The sequence below is a fragment of the Peromyscus eremicus genome, chromosome 10, assembly GCF_949786415.1.
Source record: "Peromyscus eremicus chromosome 10, PerEre_H2_v1, whole genome shotgun sequence".
Classification (NCBI taxonomy): domain Eukaryota; kingdom Metazoa; phylum Chordata; class Mammalia; order Rodentia; family Cricetidae; genus Peromyscus; species Peromyscus eremicus.
In genome coordinates this window covers 27,164,033-27,176,993 of record NC_081426.1, presented here as the reverse complement: position 1 = coordinate 27,176,993, position 12,961 = coordinate 27,164,033, and the positions used below count along the sequence as shown (strand labels likewise).

General features: G+C 42.1%; 1 protein-coding gene across 6 annotated transcripts in view; it reads right to left on the bottom strand.

Moving 5' to 3' along the window:
* Nucleotides 1-12,961, bottom strand: part of Depdc5 (DEP domain containing 5, GATOR1 subcomplex subunit) — a 121,104-nt gene that overhangs the window by 80,998 nt on the left and 27,145 nt on the right. For all 6 annotated transcript variants that reach the window (XM_059275664.1, XM_059275667.1, XM_059275666.1 and 3 more), the window contains exons 11-19: nt 11,450-11,519; nt 10,497-10,569; nt 8,207-8,310; nt 7,676-7,750; nt 5,860-5,994; nt 5,428-5,489; nt 5,231-5,304; nt 1,313-1,382; nt 815-851 (exon numbers count right to left, since the gene is read on the bottom strand). In XM_059275664.1, coding sequence (XP_059131647.1) covers nt 815-851; nt 1,313-1,382; nt 5,231-5,304; nt 5,428-5,489; nt 5,860-5,994; nt 7,676-7,750; nt 8,207-8,310; nt 10,497-10,569; nt 11,450-11,519 — 700 coding nt within the window. The remainder of the gene's footprint in view (nt 1-814; nt 852-1,312; nt 1,383-5,230; nt 5,305-5,427; nt 5,490-5,859; nt 5,995-7,675; nt 7,751-8,206; nt 8,311-10,496; nt 10,570-11,449; nt 11,520-12,961) is intronic.

Sequence of the window (12,961 nt, the reverse complement as noted above, 5' to 3'; positions counted from 1 at the left end):
CTATAAGAAATACCTATAGGGGCTGGAGAAATGGCTCAGAGGTTAAGAGCACTGGCTGTTCTTCCAAAGGTCCTGAGTTCAATTCCCAGCAACCACATGGTGGCTGAAAACCATCTGTAATGAAATCTGGTTCCCTCTTTGGGCCTGCAGGGATACACACAAACAGAGCACTGTATACATAATAAATAAATAAATCTTTAAAAAAAAAATACCTATAGGTATCCAATAGATACCTATACAGATGACTTATAGAGGGTCATCAAAATCTGCAAGGCACAGGTGATCATCTACCAAGACAAAGATAGGTTAAGACTGAATGACATGTATGTCAAAGTGACATTAAAATAGTATAGTAGTAGCTGGGCTTGGAGGCACATGCCTTTAATCCAGCACTCGGGAAGTACAGACAGGCAAATCTCTGAGTTCAAGGTAGCCTGGACTACAAAATGAATTCTAGGACAGCCAGAGTTCTTATACAGAGAAACCCTGTTTTGAAAAAACCAACCAAGCAAAAACAAATACAAAGACAAACAAGTATAGCCGTTTAGAAAGGCAGTGCTCAGCACTTTAGTCTCATGCAGTCCTGCTTGAAATACTATCTGAGCATCCTCAGTGCTTTACTACTTTCCACCTGACCCATTCGCTGCAGCCGACAAGGTACAACTACAAAGTGGCTAAGGACCCTTCCAAAGGTGACACAGGCGTGTGGGTGTATTGACCTTTATATGAACCTTCTTATGATACTTCCCATTATTTTCCTGCCATGAATTAGCTGTTTCTAAAAGTGATGAAAAAGCATCTCAAAAATACTCACATGTATCGCGGCCATTTTTGGTTTTCTCAGAAGCAGGCTGAAAAATTAAATAGATATTTTATCATTCCTCTGACAGAACCAAACTTAACACAACACAGTATGTTATGTACTGCTCCCCAGGGCAAAGACCATGTCCTAGTTATCTAGTAACTTATGAAAACTGGGTGCTAACACTCGACACCTGCCTACCACAGTGTCAAGTCCTGCTAAGTCTTTCATTTCCACCTTGTATCTTATTCTCACAACCTTATCCAGGTGGGGCATGGACACCACTTCCTTCCTGCTGGGGACTGAATCGGGGATCTTGTGCATGCTTAGGAAAGTGTCCTACACTAGGCGCCAGCCCCAGCTTCTCCATGAAGTCTCAACACAAAAATGTTTAAATTCTATTTACGACCCCAGACACGGGCAAAGGAAGATAACAGTACTTCAAGACCAGAATAAATGCACAGTTGTGTGTAGTAGCCCCTGAAAGTTGTTCAAACTGGGGAAACATACCTTCTTTCCTGCCAGTTTTATCCGGGGAGTGAAACTGTTACAAAAGAGCTGGCTTTTGGACGTGTAGAAACTGTAAAAAAAAAAAAGTCATTAATCTATAATTTATTTATTTTTATGTGCATTTGGGCCTATATGTATGTCTGTGAGAGGGTGTTGGATCCACTGAAACTGGAGTTATATACAGTTGTTGAGTTGCTGTGTGGGTGCTGAGAACCGAACCCAGGTCCTCCGGAAGAGCAACCAATATTCTTAACTGCTGAGGCATCTCTATAGTAACACATTTGGGGGGCGGGGGTTTCAAGACACAGTTTCTCTGTGTAGCTCTGGCTGTCCTCAAACTCAGATCTGCCTACCTCTGCCTCCTAAGTGCAGGAATTAAGGGTGTGCTCGACTACGCCTGGCTTCTTTACTCTAAACCTTAAGACAAACTGCAATCCCAAGTAAGATCAGCTCGCCTATGCCTGGCTTTGTTGTAGGTTCACAAATCTTCCCTTATAAAATTCTGCTAAGATTTCTATAAAGTAATCCCTCATTCCTTCTCCATGTGATGTGTTCTGTGCTGTTCAATAAAAGGGAAAGAAAAGGCCTTTGTTAGGGACACAAAGAATCACATACACAATGAGATTCACAAGACAGCATTCAGGCAGGCACAGATTCAGGCTCATACAACAGATGGAGGGAGAGAAGTAGAGAATTCAAATCTGGGCTCAATCTTGGTCAAATTACGCCAAGTGGAAGTGCTTTTTAATTTCTTTTTTAATGCAAGAGTGACACATTTTGGGTATTCTGAGACTATTATTGTGTTCAAACTGACACATGTGCACTAATATAAACACACACACATGCAAACACACCACAGAGATGAGTTATAAAGTAATGTGAGACAGAAAAAATGGATTTCTATGAAGTTGAATCATGAAATTGCTATTTTTCAGGGTCATAAGCAATCTTATATCACAATCTTCATTGGGGTTTCAGGTTTTTATTAGCAAGGTTCACAATGAAATGTGAAAAACAGGTCTCAGTCCCTCCAAATTCTCAGATTTAAAAGTCCTTCACATCTTGCATCATAATGACACCAGAAAACCAATGTAGCATGAAAAAATAAAGTGGTAATTTGGGAATCTTCTAAGTTACTATAAAGTAAAATTTGAGAAAAATGCAGAACTTTAACTGGAATTCATGTATTTCTATATATTCTATAGTTACTTTTTACATTTCCTGAACTAAACTCAAAACCATGAGATATGGTAAATTAGTGGTGATTTTTAACTGATGAGTGTATTTAAATGTGTACTGAAGAGTTACAAACACAGGGGTCAGCGAGACGGCTCAACAGCTAAAGGTTGTAAGTTGCTGTTGTAACTGGACTGGCAGAAATGAAGATATTCTAAAGAGACACTTGCGTCTCTCAGTCTATGAGACTCTGGAAACAATGGACCTTAAAGAAATGAGAATTCTCCAAAAATTTCATGATGGAGAAGGAAAGGCTGCCAACCAGTGTGGGACTGGTCCCCTGGAAAGAAATTTCAAACAGTTGTGACAATCTGTCAAACCAGCTTCCAGGATGAGACGAAAGCCCAGATGATGGCGGGTCAGTGGTGGGCAGAACCACACCTTGACTAGCACTGCTTAGATGTGTATATCCTTGGTCCTCTATTTAACTTCTGATCTCACTTCAAGACCTTGAAAACACAGTTCAGGGATCTGCTGAATCTCTTTGTCCATTTTCCCAATGCTACTACACTGAATCAACCTTTTTCTGCTTTCTATTTTTCTTTTCCTCTCCGAGCCAAAAACAGGGGCTGGGCAAATGGCTCAGGGATTAACAGTATTGGCTATTTTTCCAAAGAACCCAGGTTTGATTCCCAGTTCCCCCATGATGGCTCACAATCTGTAACTCCAGTTTCAGGGGACCCAATGCCCTTTTCTGACTTCTGGGGACACAAGGCAAGCATGTAAAGCACATACACACAGGCAAAAGACCCAGATAAATAAAGTTTTTTTGTTTTGTTTTGTTTTGAAGTATGATATCTGTGCTGGACGTGATGGCTCAGAGCTTTAATATTAACATTGCTGAGGCAGAACTACCAACAGTTTGAGACTAGCTTGGCTACACAGCAAGACTCTGTCTCAAAAAAAACCAAAAACAAAAAAAAACAACAAAAAAAAACCCAGCACAATTTTTCTTTTTCTTTTCTTTTTTTTTTTTTTTTTTTTTGAGACAGGGTTTCTCTGTGTAACAGTCCTGGAACTCACTCTGTAGACCAGGCTGGCCTTGAACTCACAGAGATCTGCCTGTCTCTGCCTCCTATACTGGGACTAAAGGCGTGTACCACCACTGCATGGCTAATAATTTTCATAAAAACCATGGGTTCTGAGAGAAGTAAGGGACATTCATTGAACAGGATAATTGCAATGGAACCACATTATCCTTACAGAGATGGCTAAACAAGCAATCCTTGCTGATTTCTAGTTCTTCACTTATGAATATAGGTGACCAGGAACAATCCCTGTACCAGTAGGAACACAGCTTATGACAAAGATAAAGAGACATACACAAGGCTAACATCTGTATTTGTAATGAGTTTCCAAGCTGAGCTCTGGTGTATATTTGCAGCTTGAATACTGCAGAGGCCAGGACCAGCAAGATTGCTCAGTGTTAGGTAAAGGTGCTTGGCAACAAGCCTGATGATCTGGGTTGGATCCCCAGGAACTACATGGTGGGAGGAAGGAGAAAACCAAACCTTACAAATTCTCTGACCTCCACAAGTGTGCCATCGAATGAGCAGACATATACACATGCACACAGAAAAATAAACAAATCAGTATAATAATACATTTTTTAAAAAATATGCTATAGAAGGGTCTATTGAGCTACAGCCATAAGCCAAGCAGTCTGCCCCTCACGGAGCCCAGCCCATGACAAACAACACAAAGAATAGAAAGCACCAAAGAAAAATTATCTACTGGCCTTTGAGAAGGAGTAGAGGAGAGGGACTGGAGCTGGGCCTTGAAGGAAAAGCAAACAGGCAGAGGCCCTCTATCTTAAAAAAAAAAAAAAAAAAAAGGCCCAACCTGAGGTAAGTTGAGAGTGTCTGCCACCCACAGCAAGAAAGGGAAACAGCGGCAGGAGAGGAGGCTGCAGGAGCCAACTACACTAGGCCTTGTCAAGCTCTCTTGAAGAATCGGATCAAACACGTATAGGGCAGTGGGTTAAAGACCATGTCTCCATATCCCAAGAACTCTGGCATATCACGCCTTCCCTGTGATGGCAGAGAAGAACACTAATACCTTCTTTACTTGAGACTCAAATTAAGAATATAAAAACTATCTTGTTACTCAGGAATAAAATGAAAAATAAAAAGAAAGAAGAAAATAATGGTTTAAAGATGTGATTCTCAGGCCTAGGACAGAGATATGCAGAACAATTGCCTACTATACACAAAGCCCTAGGTGCAGGCTAAAGAGATAGTTCAATGGTTAAGAGGACTTAGTTTGGTTCCCAGCACCCACACCAGGCAGGTCTCAACTATCTGTAACTCTAGCTCCAGATGATCCAACACTTTTGTCTGGCCTTTGTGTGCGCCCATATACAAATGGCATATTGCATAAATAGAAATAAAAGTAAGTATTAAAGCAACAACAACAACAATAAAAAACAAAACAAAACAAGCCCTTGGTACACAACTCCCAGTACAACCAACTAGCCAAGAAATAAATAAATAAGTAAATAAGGCAGGTTTGGGTGGCTCACAATATGATCCTAGCATTCAGGAGGCTGAGGCAGGTCTGCCATGAGTTTGAGGCCAGGCCACACAGAGAGACCATCTCAAAACAAACAAAACAACCAATGTAAAGAGCCAATACCAAGGAAACCATTCAAAACATTCATCTTCCACTTTCGATGACACTCACCTGTGGTTTATCCAGTGAGGAATATTATAATCATCGCCCAGCCGAGAATCCCTTGGAACACTCCGGTTGTGCAGCTGCAAGGAAAAAAGCCAGAGCACAAATAAGCTAGAAAACAAACCGGCTATGAACTGCTCCAATTTTTCTACTTTTAATTATTCTTCACCTGGTCTTTCAGAAGGAAATCTAAATTCTATTACCTTGAATAATGGCACAGCATGTAAAGGCTGCTCTCCCATGCACACTAAGTCCACACCAATTCCTAAAAAGGGAAGGACAGAGAAAGGCAGGTCAGGAGGACAACAGCAGAGGTAGGTACTCCAGTCTGTTAATATTACTGAGCGTGGGATGAGGCAAAGCTGACTTGCTATGCCGCAGTTTATAAAATCATTGCTACCTACACAGGAAAGAAACACATGCATTTTCTGTTTCCTCTAATGTGCTTTAGGTTGGACACTGATTACCCAGGAGATCTATAAAAACAGAAGCAAGGCCTCCACTACTCAATTCTAGTGACATCCCTGATCACCTTGCAAAGCCCTTCATAACCTAAGACGGCAATGAAAACTCCATAGTTCTAGAACAAGGGAGAGTATTAACACAGGGAGACGTTGGAAACCAAGGACTGTTACCGTTATCAATCATACGCTGCTTGGTCAAGATCATGAGTAGACGATCCACTTCAAAGACACCCACCCCAGGCGTGATCACCACAGACATCTGCCCAGTTCGGTCAAAGTTGCGGTTGATGTAGTGCTTGTCAAACACTTTAAAGAAAGCAAAAATCCTCACTGTGATGATGTCACAGCTTTTCAGAAACCAGCCACAGGCAAGCATCTCTGCTTTCAGAGCACTCCAAACACATTCCAATTATACCAACTGGCTCATTCTGACTGAATTTTACCAAGTCATACACATTTGTCTTTCCCTTCTGCTTTAGCAATGTCTTGAAACAAGACATTCACTTCACTCTTTATAAATCACCCTCACTGGTACCCAATTGCTGCACATACAGCCTTAAGTGCTCAATTTTTATGTCAAAAACTTACATCATCCATCAAAGAGTCTATACTGGAAGCTCCAAGAATCAAGTATGGTACTTCCTATTTATTATTGTGTGTACACTCAAGTGCCACGGTGCACATGTAGACGTCAGAGGGCAGCTTGTGGGAGTTTGCTCTCTTTCCACCATGTGGAGTCCAAGGGACTGAACTGAGGTCATCAGGGTGAGAGACAAGCACCTTTGTCCACCAGCCCTCAAATAACAATTTAAGACAACATTTACGAAAATAGATCAAGAGCCTTTCAAGACTTATAAATTTAACTAATTGTTATGCCTGAACTAATCATTGCTATGAAAAATCCTTGAAAATCAAATATGATAAAAAGAGCAGTAATTCTGTATTCTAGAATTCCCTAGAACCTGGATACAGACTGACGGGACAGCGATAGGGTGAAGTGCAAACACCAGCACTTCCGCTGCCAGCCAATGGCTACCTGGAGCTGGGCCGATCATAGTTTTACCACTGCAAAGTAGAATTCCACAAAGAGCAGAGACAGGGTCACTGGGGATGGAATATGGCTCCAGGAATTCCTACCGCTGTGTTTCTCAGAGACACCAAGGTCTCCACCTTCCCTGAAAAGGGCTGCCTGAATCTTTCCATCAAATGTCTACAAGCCTTAGGAAAAAAATCACACCACAGTAACTGGCTCTTCTTACTACAGGCCTGATGGTAGGTACCTTGTTTTTACTTAGCATACCCTTCTCCACTTGAATTCTAAGAATACAGTACTTTTTGTGGTTTTGTTTTTAATTTTTTATTTAGTGTGTGTGTGTGTGTGTGTGTGTGTGTGTGTGTATGTGTGTGTGTGTGCCACTGTCTGCCTGCAGAGATCAGAGGACAGGGCTGTTTGTCTTGTTCTAAGATCTCAGGGACCAAACCAGGTCCTCAACTTGGTGTCAGGCACCTTTACCCGCTAAACCATTTCATTGACCCTGTTTTTTGTTTCTGATAGACAGGGTCTCTCCAATAGCTCACTTTCTCTATATCCCTCATGCTTATGATTCTTCTACCTCAGGCACCACACTCAAGAATATATGTGTTTTCTTTTAAAAAGCAGAACCTAAAATAAAAAAATGTACCTAAAATCAGCTGAGGGGCAATGTGAGAAATAAAAACATAGTTTGTAGTAAAACAAGCAGCCAGGCAGGAGTCCTGCCAGCTCCTTACCACAAGAGGCAAACAAGAAAACTAAGCTGATTCCCCAACAGAAGGCCGATGAGCCAAAGAGCAGTCAATATGACCGTCCAATTAGAATGCACTACTTTGAGTTAATCTGAAGTATAGATGGGAAGAAGACTTCCAGGTCTGGGGCTGTGGACATCAGCAATGAGCTGCCTATGGCCACATGGGAAGCAAGATGTCGGCTTACCATGTTCTCACTCACCATTGAAAGACAAGTTGATGGCCTCTAGGTAGTTTCCTTGTGCTGAGGTAGAATTGTCTCCTTGAGGAAAGCCCCCTGAGGCAAAAGATACAAGGCAAGGAAAAACATTTCATGAAAAATGAACTCTTAAAAACTAACAGGAAGGAGCCAGGTTGGGGAGTGGGTGTGGGGCATGCCTTTAATCCCAGGACTCAGGAGGCAGAGGTGAGTGGATGTCTGAGTTCCAGGCCTCCTGGTCTACAGAGCAAATTCTAGGACAGCCAGAGCTACACAGAAAAACCATGTCTATAGACCTCCACCCCCAAAAAAAATGCAAAAAAGAAAAACCAGGAAGACATCTGGCTCCATTCTATCCCCTCACACTGTGTTAGGGACATTGTAGGAACTGGCAGCATATGCAAGGAACAACCGGATCCAACAGAAAATAAAGACCTGACCGGAAGCAGGAACTATCTACAGCAATACAAAGGAATGGAACCTCCATTCCACACGTCACTTCCCCACTCCACCTGTGACACACGGATGCAGTACCTGCCTGTTCCAGTCGCACCAACACTGGATATTGAATGAAGAGTTTTTTAATGGTCACAAGGAGCGACGTCCACTCTTCCCTTCTCTCATTCTGAGCCACCACTCTGAAAGGAATATTGTCATGAAAGAGAAATCAAGCACCTACTACATACATGTTATCAGGTTCATTACAAAGTTTCAAGGAAGGAGGAAAATGTGGTTAATAAGAAGTAATAAGCAGGGGATGAAGGGATAAACATGTCTACAATTCAAGGACTGAGGACTAAGGTAGACCCACAAGTTCAAGACTAGGCTGGTGAACATAGTGAGTTTCAGACAAGCCAGGGTTATTTGATCAAAAATAAAACAACAAGCTAGATGTGGTGTCACAAGCTTTTGATCTTAGCACTCTGGAGGCAGAGGCAGAAGCAGCTCTGTGAGTTCTGGGCTAGGCTGGTCTATATAGGGAATTCCAGGCCAGCCAGGGCTACAGAGAAAGACCCTGTCTCAAAACAAAAAACAAATAAACAAAGATGGCTCATCAGGTTAAAGGCACATGCCACAGATCCTGATATGAGAGTTCATCTCAGGGAACCACAAGGTAGAAAGAGAGAACAGACACTCACAAGCTGTCCTCTGACAAGCAGTGTTCCCTTGAGTACATGCATACATACCATAAATAAATCAGTAAATTAGGGCTGGAGAGATGGCTCAGTGGTTAAGAGCACTGGTTAATCTTCCAGAGGACCCAGGTTCAATTCCCAGCACCTATATAGCAGCTCATAACTGTCTGCAACTCCAGTTCCAGGGGATCTGACACTCTCACACAGACAGACATGCAAGCAAAACACCAATGCACATAAAATAATATTTATAATCTTAAAAATAAAAATAAAGCCAGCCATGATTGGCACATGCCTTTAATCCTAGCACTTAAGAGGTAGAGGCAGGTGGATTTCTGTGAGTTCTAGTCCAACCTGATCTACAGTGTGAGTTCCAGGACAGTCAGGGATACACAGAGAAACCCTGTCTCGAAAAAAACAAACAACAGCAACAAACTATGTATGTGGGAGTTTATATATATATGTGTGAGTGTGTGTTCCTGTGCATGTGGAGTCCAGAAGTTGACACAGGGTGTCTTCCTTGATTTCTTTCCACCTTATTCTTTGAGACAGGGTCTTTCATTGAACTTGGAGCTTGCTGAATGAGCTAGAGTGGCTGGCCAATGAGTTCAGGGATTCACCTGTCTGTTGTTCCTCAACACTGGGGTTACAGATAGACACAGCCATTGTCTGGCTTTTCCATCAGTGCTGGGAACCCAGACTCAGGTTCTCATGCTTAGTTGGTGGCTTTTGTCTGTTGGGTTGAATGGTGGGTACACAGAGGCTTTATTATCCTATTCTGTTCTGTAGTATCATTCTGTGTGTGATGTGTGTGTGTTGTGTTCACATCTGTGCATGCAGTTTCTGAACATGCTCCTGAAGAGGCTAAAAATCAAGGTCAGGTATGTTTCTCAAGCATCTTCCCCCTTATTTTTATTTTTTACATCATCATCATCATCATCATCATCATCACTATTTTTTTTCCCAACTGAGTTTATATGTAATCTGGGCTGTCCTAGAACTCACTCTGTAGGCCAAGCTGGCCTCAAACTCAGAGAGATCCACCTCCCTCTACCTCTTAAGTGCTAGGATTAAAGGTGTGCCACCACCACCTCGGCCACAGATAGTTATTTTAGCACTTAATTAAGGAACTCTGAAATGCACCAGATAACTGGATAATATCAGTCACTGCTAATTTTGTTAAATGACATCATGGTTTTATATAAAATGATCTTATTTTGCATAGGAATAAAATATTATAAGAGTTATAATTTAAAGTAAAATCCAGCCAAAAGTAGAGAAAGCAAATATGGCAAGATATTAGCTACAAATTCAGACACTGGACATCAGGGTTCTTATATTACCACTCACTTAGTATTACATTTGAAGGCTAACATACTTTACAGTAAAAAAAAAAATCTGGAAGCTGTGATGGTTCACACCAATAACCCCAGCACCTTGTAGGCAGAAACAAGGAATGCTATAAGTTCAAATCTAGCCTGGTCTATACAGTGAGTTCCAACTAACCAAAGCTGAATAGTGAGACTGTTCAAAACAGCAAAAACAAAAATTCTGAACACAATGTAGTACCCTATATCCTATAATTTAAAAAGTACAAGAATGGAAAATTGGTGAAATCAAAAAAAAAGTTTTTTAAGTTAGGAAGAAACAACCAATAAATAATGACACAGCAAAGCACCAAAACATACTTGTAAAAGTCCTCATAGAATCTCCCTTTGTGATCTTGTTGAATTGAAGCTCGGTTTATTTCAGGAAATTCATCTGAAATACAGAAAATTCAGTATACAGAGCATATTGGAAAGAGATTTTTACAGTGTTGTTGAATTTCTCTTTTGAGTTGAAGATCCACCTGTATCACACAAAAAGAAGCCAGGCGTGGTGGCACATACCTTTAATCTCAGCACTCAGGAGGCAGAGGCAGGCAGATCTGAGTTCGAGGACAGCCTGACTAAACAGTGAGTTCCAGGACAGCCAGAGCTACATAATGAGACTTTGTCTCAAAAAAAAAAAAACAAAAACCAGTAAGTAAATAAATAAATAAGTAAAGCTAATTGTATATCTGTTATGTGGGTTCTAAGTGGTGTCCCAGCCCAGCCATCGTACACACATTAAGATGCAGTATTTTCCATTTTACTTGGGCCCCTAGCAAAGGGCAAAGACAAACAGTGCAAAAGCAAAGAAGATGAAAATGAACTGCTGGAGATGAAGGTAAGGGACCCAACAGAGAAAACCAAAAGAAGTTGGGTATGGTGGTGTGTGCTGACACTCCGGCTTGAACTTCAAGAGTTTGCTTGAAGCCAGGAGCCAGGAGTTCAGGGCCAGCCTGAAAAAATGTCAAAAAAGACCCTGTCTATCAAAAATTAAAAATTTAGCTGGGCTTAACGGTGCACACCTCCCAGCACTTGGGAGGCAGATGCAGGAAGGTCTCTGTGAGTTCGAGGCTAGCCTGGTTACACAGTGAGTCCCAGAACAGTTGGAATATAGCGGGACCCTGTCTTGAAGGGAACAACAAAACAAAAACTAACTAAATAAATAACTACAAGTAAAAATTTTAAAGTGTAATCAGAATATACTGTATGAAAAAAATATCAAAATTTTTTAAATTCTCAAAAATATATATATATGAGAAAAATTTACTCACCAATAGATTTTGCATCATAAAAAGTTCTGGAAAATAGGACCACAGTCACTTCATGACTACAGTTCTTCTCCTAGGCATGAACATAGAAAAAGTAGGTACAAGTTTATTTCATTTACTTCACTATGAAGCAACCCATGGATATATGCAATCTTAAGAGGCTCAGAGGCTGTACACAGAGCTTCATGTGTTAATACTGTGATCCACCCACCCCTTGAAATCCCACCCCTCAGCGCCATAAAAACCTCATTCTAAGGAAAAACTCCTCCCCTTCCTCTCTCTTCTGCTTTTCCTCCCACAAGGTGCACACCCTTGACCTCTCTCTCTCTCTCTCTCTCTCTCTCTCTCTCTCTCTCTCTCTCTCTCTCTCTCTCCTATCTTTCTCTTCATCTCTCTATTATAATAAACTCTCCAAGCTGGGCAGTGGTGGCACACACCTTTAATCCCAGCACTCAGGAGGCAGAGCCAGGCTGATCTCTGTGAGTTCAAGGCCAGCCTGGTCTATAGAGCAAGATCCAGGACAGGCAACAAAACTGCACAGAGAAACTGTCTCGAAAAACCAAAAACAAACAAACAAACAAACACACACACACACACACACACACACACACACACACATGAATGCAGTGTCTGGGTTGTGAATTACTGGCCGCCTCTGCCATGCCCGCATGGCGTGCATCTGCCCAGCTCACCACTGCATCTGCCCAGCATGTTTCTCTGCATGTGCAGTATACCTTCGGGTCCCCCGAGACACACACACACACACACACACACACACACACACACACACACTAATTCATAACATTGGTGCCCAATGTCGTCAGGCAATCCCACTGCTTTCTCCTGCCCGCTGGCAGTCTGAGGAGCTCTGGGATCCTGTACCACCCGCCATTTTTCAAGCTGGAGCACCACTGGGGACTATTCATCCTACAGTATCAGTAAGATTCCTCTCTTCCCTTCTGGCCATTTTCCCACAAGTGAGGATTTGTCTTGTTTCGCTCACTAGTACCATGTGTCTTTTGGGCCCCCAGCCTATGTGACAGCATATGGAGACGGCTTGTGCCCATTCAATTCCACGGACCATAACCTTTGTTACAACAGTCCATTGGCTATCTTGCGCTGTTCATTAGTCCTTGCTGACTCTCGGGAACACTGGAGGTCAGATTCATCTCATTTCACTTGCTAGTACCACGTGTCTTTTGAGCTCATAGCCCTTCAGCATCCGTTCCTATGCAATGGCATATGGAGATGGCCTGTGCCCTCTCAATTCCACGGCCAATAGCCTTTGTGATGACCTTGCGCCATTATCACTGGCCCTCACTGACCCTCTGGGACTCCAGAGGCCAGCCCGCTAGGCCTTATACCTCATTATGGAAAAATGTGCCTATGGTCCCCCACCCCATACTGCAAAGTCAAGATTCATTGTTCCCGCCTGACCTCCAGAGAAATAGCAGATGCCATGGCTTCTGTACTCCTGATTTGGCATTCCATTTCCCCCCAAGCTCCTGGAACATC